This window comes from Danio aesculapii, chromosome 24 (assembly GCF_903798145.1).
Source record: "Danio aesculapii chromosome 24, fDanAes4.1, whole genome shotgun sequence".
NCBI lineage: Eukaryota > Metazoa > Chordata > Actinopteri > Cypriniformes > Danionidae > Danio > Danio aesculapii.
The window spans coordinates 3874019-3881518 of NC_079458.1; the positions used below are offsets into that span (position 1 = coordinate 3874019).

A 7500-nucleotide genomic window follows, 5' to 3' on the forward strand; every position below is an offset into this window, starting at 1 on the left:
CCCAAACTTTAGCATTTTTTATGTTCATCTGACTATAAAACCATCACAGTTGAAGGTCCAATAGTGTCTTGACAGCTGAATAATCTGCAATTATTTTTTTGATTGAGTGCAGAGTTATTTTTTCTAATACTATCTCTCATAATTTGTGATCACGTTTGATTTTAAATATTTAATCATTTATTTTTTCTGACCTTAAGATCCCAATCATTTTTGCAGTCCTCCACCTGTAACTCTCAGAGTACATTAAGATTCTCAGAGTACATTAAGGGTACATTGAGATGATACAGACACACATCTCCATTATTGTTAATCATTAGCCTAAAATTGGAGTTTTCAATGCTTAACCTAATGTCTTAACTCTCTTTATTAAGTCTGCATATTCATTCATTTTTCTGTAGCTTAGTCCCTTATTTATCAGGGGTCACTACAGTGGAATGAACCGTCAACTATTCAAGCATATGTTTCCTTCCAGCCGCAATCCAATACTGTGAGACACACATTCACATTCACACTCACATGCACACACGACTAGTTAATCCAACTCACCTATAGTGCATGTGTTTGGAGGAAACCTGAGCAACTGGAGAACATGCAAACTCCACACAGAGATGCCAACTGACCAAGCTGGGACTCGAACCAGCGACCTTCTTGCTGTGAGGCAACAGTGCTAACCACTGAGCCACCGTGCCACCCTTTAGTCTGTATATTTGAACTATATTCTTATATTATATTAACTATACTCTGTGCTTTCACTCTGTGCTGAATGAATGATGAAATTTGGCCTTTGTGTTCCTCATATTAATACTTCATGTTTATATTTTACTCATAAGAACTTTTTGGGGTGACAATAATTTTGGCCACTGTGTATTGGAGAAACACAAACATAATGAGACCCCCATTTTATTTAAAACAAAGTTGCATTTATTTAATCCTTTGAACAGCATTCTAGCTCATATTTTACAAGGGTGCTAATAATTTTGACCATGGCTTTACTTGTTTTGATGGCTAGGTGAATCATTTTTTAATGTACTTTATTAGAAACCATATGGATAAGTCGTGTACATTTAATCTATTGAAAGAATTTTCAGCATTCAATGAAAGTTTGTTGCAAAATAATGATATATTTATGTTTATTTTCCACCTGAGCAATAGCATTTTATTAAAAATGTTAAAAAGTATAACAAAATTGACCGTAATTTACAAATGCTGACAGTAGAGCTGTTTTCATTGAATCTGAAACATTCTTTCAACTTTTCTTTTTTAATTAAAACATCATGTTCAGCCTTTATTAATTAATTACATTTTATTTTATAAGTCTGACCAAATGATGCCAAGCGCTGAGTGTTTGCGTGAACGGCTTTCATTCAGTGTCAGGATGGTTTTTATGTGATCAACATGCTTAGTTTGGTTCCATTTCCCGTGTTATAGTCACTGTTTAGCTTTAATCACACATATAAATGACAGAGGAAGCAGAAAAAAGATTGCTCAGAAGATGAAATGACCCTGCAGGTTAGTTTCGGAATGGATGGAAAGAAATAACACATTTTAACTACAATTAAAGTCAGATGTTACATCGGCACTTACTCTTTTTCTCTTCAGCATGGCACATTTTAGTATATTCTCAGTATATTCGCTTTCGAAAGGGATAGTTCATGCAAAAATGAAAGATTTGCTGTTATTTACTCACCATCATGTCATCTCAAACTTTCTTTTGTTTCAGAGGCGCTTGGGTAAATGCCATTAATCAGCCCCAAAAATGTCTTAATTACTTACATTAATATTTTTATTTTGCATAAATAACTAACACATTTTCAAAAACATTTTGGAAGATTTTTTTACTTCATTTTAGAATTTTTATTAAATATTATGTAACGGAGGCCAGCTAGTGAAGTGCTGTGCAGGTAAACCTCTCTCCTCTGACCTCAAAATGTGCTCTAGCGACAGATGCTAGAGGCCATGGTCTTTAGCCTCCTTGTTAGAGCAACTGACTGCCATACAAAGAATCACAGTTCAAACCTAGCTCAGAGCGGGTTAGGTGCAGTAGGACCAGTGGGTTACATGTGGGAGCTCATCCGGGATGGAAATAAGATTTAGGGGGGTGAGTCTAACGGAGGCCAGCTATCGAAGTGCTATGCTGGTAAACCTCACTCCTCTGACCTCAAAAGATGCTCTAGCAACTGATGCTAGAGGCCATGGTCTTTAGCCTCCTTGTTAAAGCAACTGACTGCCATACAAAGAATCACAGTTCAAACCTAGCTCAGAGCGGGTTAGGTGCAGTAGGACCAGTGGGTTACATGTGGGAGCTCGTCTGGGATGGAAATAAGATTTAGGGGGGAAGTCTAACGGAGGCCAGCTATCGAAGTGCTATGCTAGTAAACTTCACTCATCTGACCTCAAAAGATGCTAGAGGCCATGGTCTTCAGCCTCCTTGTTAGAGCAACTGAATCCCATACAAAGAATTGCCAGTTCAATCCCAGCTCAGAGCAGGTTGGGTGCAGTAGGACCAGTGGTTACACATGGGGGCTCGTCCGGGATGGAAGTGAGGTTTAGAGGAGTGTGTGTCAGCTAGCAAAGTGCTATGCAGGTAAACCTCGCTCCTCTGACCTCATTTATTAGAGTTATTAAATACTAGATTAAATTTAATTTGTTTAAAATATTAATATGATTATATTTATAATTATATAATCTTATAATTAAATATTATTATATTCTAGAAATGAGAGTATTTTAAAGTATTTTAACTTTTTTAATATTTTAAGTTCTTATATTATTGTTATTTTCTTGTTTGGAGAGGTAAGAACATCCCTAAAACATTTCGATTATCAGCACAGCAATTATAATTGAATTAGGAAATGGTTGTTTTGTGTTCAAATTACAATATTTTTGTACCACAGTAGAAAGTCGGTCAGTCATACCGGTTTAGAAAGACATGATTGTGAGTAAATGATAACTTACATTTTTGAACTGTTTCTTTAATATCAAGAGGCAGATCCCACTAAAATAGTGATATTTCATTGGTAAATAATTAAGATAATCTGTTCACTTATGATGAAATCCCATCTCTCTGTAGAAGGACGTTCTTGTAACTTCACTAAAGTTTGTGTCTCTTTTTTTTCTTTTGTTTCTTTGCTACTTATTTGTTCTATGTTGTGAAATGTGAATGTAAAAAATGTTGTGATAAAGACTTGTATGATTAAACTTTATTACTGTGATTTTTGGTATCATTGCTATTGTTGTGAGAGCCCTGAATTCAGACTGCAGCATACTAATAACTATTGTTCACTCATTGGGTAACACTTAATTTTGATGGTTCCAAACATTTCGTTGAATAAAAGTTTCATTGTAACTACATGCCAATTACTTCTCATTTGAGTATTAGTAGACTGTCTGCTTAATATCTGTTGATACTGCTCCTTCAACAGACATTTAAGTGACTATAGGAAACTTTGCAAGTACATGTCAACTTACACTAACCCTAACCCCAACCCTAACCTAATAGTCTACTCATAATCTATTGAGAATTAGGTGTCATGTAGATGCAATGTAACTTAAATTCAGCAAAATGTGTTAAAGGGACCATCAAAATAAAGTGATACCCATCATTATTTATATTTATTTCAACCTATTTAAATGTTTAAAGTTCACAAGAACCAAAATTCAGTTTTCTGTATGTTGATGTACAGCATTTCCAGCTGAATATTGAGTAGGGGGCGGGGTTTTATTTTTGGGCTCCTCCTCTTATTTTTCACTCTCAGCAAATTAATGATGCGTTCACACCAGATGCGGATGAAGCGTCAAGAGCGAGTGATTTACATGTTAAGTCAATGCAAAGATGCGAATAGACATTCTGTGGTTCAATTTGCTGAATGAGGCAGCGTGAATGACGCAACGCAAACTGAGTGTTTTTCTTATCTGATGCGCTTAACGCAAAAATAGCAGTTGGAAAATTTGAACTTTAGCAGACATTTGTGCCTCGTTAACCAATCAGGAGCTTGCTCTAGTTTGGGCGTGGTTATGATGTAGTGCCTGCAGTTGGTGTCCCGAGGGGAAATCCTCCTGTAGACACCTGACAACAGCTCATCAAACTGAACACCTTCCGACTGGGCACTCAGTACTTTATTCACGAATGCTACGTTTGGTGTGAACACAGCATAGCGATTTTAGGGGTGTGGCAATCTTCACCCAATCTGACGTCTTCAGAGAAGAACTGACACTCAAGAGTGAAATCAGATGGTAAGATTTTCACTTTAATACTTTTGCTAACCTTTAGATTAAGATTGTGCAGAATAAACAATGTAAGGTTGATTTTGAACATTATTTTCAATTCAAGTTTATTTGTATAGCGCTTTTTACAATAATTGTTGTTTTATAGCATATAGGTGATGTCTATGTTTATAAAGTGTATGTGTTGTCATCGATGGTTGGCATCAACTCTTCATTCAGTATAATTAAAACATTTTACAGTAGCAAACTAACAGGTATTCAGGGAGCTGTAATATAATCAGAATTTCTTCTATAGTCCATTTAAAGAGATCTTTTTCAATCAATAAGTGATGGGCAATTTAATTCATCAAACAAATGTGCAAAACAAAGCATCGAAACCATATTTTACATACTGTAATCGATCAAAACACTCAAAATATAAGACTCAAGAGACAAGAATGGCAGTCTATGTCAGACAAAACTTAAATAACCAGCCTTTTTAACTGGTAACTCAAGACTGCAGTGACCTCTTGTGGTGAACTGATGTATTTTTGTAGACGTCAATCTTTTAAAATGCCTTATAAAACCTACAAGAATTAAGATCCGGCAATAAACAAGATAAAACAACGATAATGACCTCTTAAATGTGATAACTAATGATGTCAAGGAGACAGTTTAACACAGACTTAAACCCTTTTTTTCTTAATGTCTACCTTTTTTTTAAATAGCTGTCATCCTAATTCAGTACACCAACAAATGAGGATGTCTCGGAATAATTGCTGTGCAAACACTCTGATTCAGCCAATCTGAATTGCACAAAACACTATGCAGAACAGGAATACTGTGCAATCACAGACTCAGATAAATGACTAATCAGTGTGGGTATCCAGAGCCAAATCAGTACTGCAGTGACATCTTGTGGTGAATAGAGTGAATTTGATCATACCCCAAAGACTGAACTAGACAGTTGCTTTGTATTAAAACGTTTATTATTGTGTTTTGCATTCAACTACACAACTGTGGACGATTTGATATACATCCACAATTTAACAAGCACAAAATGCATTGCTTATCATAGTGAGGATAAAATGCTTCATAAAAACTAAATACTTACAATAATATGCATGACACAGAATTAAGATTGCATACTGATGATTAAAAATATTGCAAATAATAGTACAAATGCGTGTAGCTGAGAAATATAACGTTTATAATATTAAACCAAACCAGTATAACAGTAAAAAGCTTGGTTAAAATGAATATATTTAGTTGATGTGCTGTTTATTGCCATATAAGCAAATGCATTCAGATTTCAGTCTAATTCTGTCTCGTTACACGTAGAATGGATCTGAAATATTACACGAAGAAACCGTGTCTGATTTGTGACCGTGTGTGTGTGGATATGCAAATACAATGTTGTGTAGCAGGCTAGTTTCAATTATTTAAAATATAGACTTTTTATTTAATTTATAATATGGATTTATTTATATTTATGTAATATATACACTTAATTTATTTGCATTACCAGGAAGGTAAAGTGTGTTATTTTTTTCTTCACCACCTTCAATGTAGCTTGAGTTAAGTTATGATAGAAGAAATAAAACACATTTACACCAGGAAAGCAAAATATTCTATGATAAAATGTTGTTTTCTTTCAGGAATGGGTGTGGATTAAGTGGAATCAGATCTCAATGAGTTGATTTATTGTCATATAAATGAACAGATTAAAACAATAGGAGGGATTGTTTCTGGATAAATCTTTTGTCTTGTTTAATATAATCGTACACATCTGGGACTACATGAGGACAAGCAAACGAGAATGAGAGAATTAAAAAAACTGAGAGAAGTGACTATATTAACCTGCACTAGCTGTATAGCTATAGCATACGCAAGGATTTCTAAAGATCATCTTATCATATATAATAATTTGCTCAAAATGTAAATCAAGCGTTAGAACCTCAAGTTATTTCTGTTGAACACAAAAGAAATTGAAGAATGTGTGGTACACCGCCTCCTCCTGTGGCTTTTTCAGTCTTGTCCTTGCCTGCGCTCTCACCCAGAGTGTAATAAAACCGCAGCATCTCCACCTTTGTCTTTATCTTTGGCTGCTTGAATGCTGCTTTCCCCCTGTCTTCTGCGCTTCACCGCAACCAGCGCCGCGATCAACAACACAAGAACCAACAGAAGTAGACCCAGGATGACAGGCCACACATTTACAGACTCAGATTGTCCTGTGAAAATGACAGACAGAATGAATTTGTGGTAAAAAAGTTAAAATAGGAAGTTGTGTGGTTGTACAAGCCTGTACTGAGAACTGAAAGTGACTTTTGTGCAGTGCTTGTACAATCAATATGAATTTGCACAGCAGACAGAAGTGTATTTATATCAGTAGAAGGCATACTGAATGGGTGTCAGACATGTTAAGCAATTCTGCCGTTGAACACCACAGAAAATAAACAAACAAACATTGTGTTAAAGCCATAGTTCACCCAAAAATGAGAATTTCCTCAGTTTACTCATCCTTAAGTGACTCAAAGGCTTTAGAACAAGTGAAGGGAGAGTAAATGATGACAGAGGTGAAGTTTCATAAACCAATTTCGAGAGGAGAACGTGATATGATAATATAATAATGTAATCAGAGTGATCCTAGTCTACTATAAATGGATCATTTTCTCCCTAATGTTTTATCTTCGTTTGGAAGAATCCCCCCTTCCACCCCTTCTCCTCCTTTTCCTCCCTTTTCTAAAAGGGGGAGCTCTCGAGACCTACCTGATCTCGGATCTCCTGATATGCTTATCGACCGGGCGGGAGCCCTGGGCTCAAATATCTCCGAGCTCAGGGTTCTCTCCCGGGACAGCATGCCAAACCTGCTTTATACGCCAAGCATATCTAAGTGGGAACTCTTGAATTTTCATTTGAGTGAACTATCCCTTTAATGGCAGGGATATATATTCGTTAATCTAATATTTTTGAATGACAATATTTGTAATAAACACTAATTTAATTTTGGTTAGTTACCAGGGCAGTACTAATGATTTTCTAGAGCTGAAATAAAAATCTGGATAGGCTTTAAAAAATAGAAGTGCTAAAAACACACTAGTCAAAAAAATTAATTTATAAAAACAGTGAACTAAAATGACATGGCTTATGAAGTATGGGTCATTTATATATGTATTATTACCTCTGTGGCTGTAAAGTTGGCTGAAACGGGAGAAACCTTTTCCACAGTTCATCCGGCAGCAGTACAGTCCTTCTTTACTAGCCTTTATGGTTTTCCTGTATTCAGGCAGTCTGCTG

At 35.7% G+C, this 7500-nt stretch overlaps 1 protein-coding gene across 2 annotated transcripts in view; it reads right to left on the reverse strand.

Annotated features, from left to right (window-relative positions):
- Nucleotides 1–5224: 5224 nt before the first annotated feature.
- zgc:154125 (uncharacterized protein LOC768188 homolog) overlaps nucleotides 5225–7500 on the reverse strand; it is a 13706-nt gene continuing 11430 nt past the window's right edge. The window contains exons 7-8 of one of the 2 annotated variants that reach the window (XM_056451109.1): nucleotides 7385–7500; nucleotides 5225–6434 (exon numbers count right to left, since the gene is read on the reverse strand). The exon at nucleotides 7385–7500 is cut by the window's right edge and continues 124 nt beyond it. In XM_056451109.1, the coding sequence (XP_056307084.1) occupies nucleotides 6256–6434; nucleotides 7385–7500 (295 nt within the window). In that variant the 3' untranslated portion in view covers nucleotides 5225–6255. The remainder of the gene's footprint in view (nucleotides 6435–7384) is intronic. The other variant, XM_056451108.1, reaches the window with a different exon arrangement.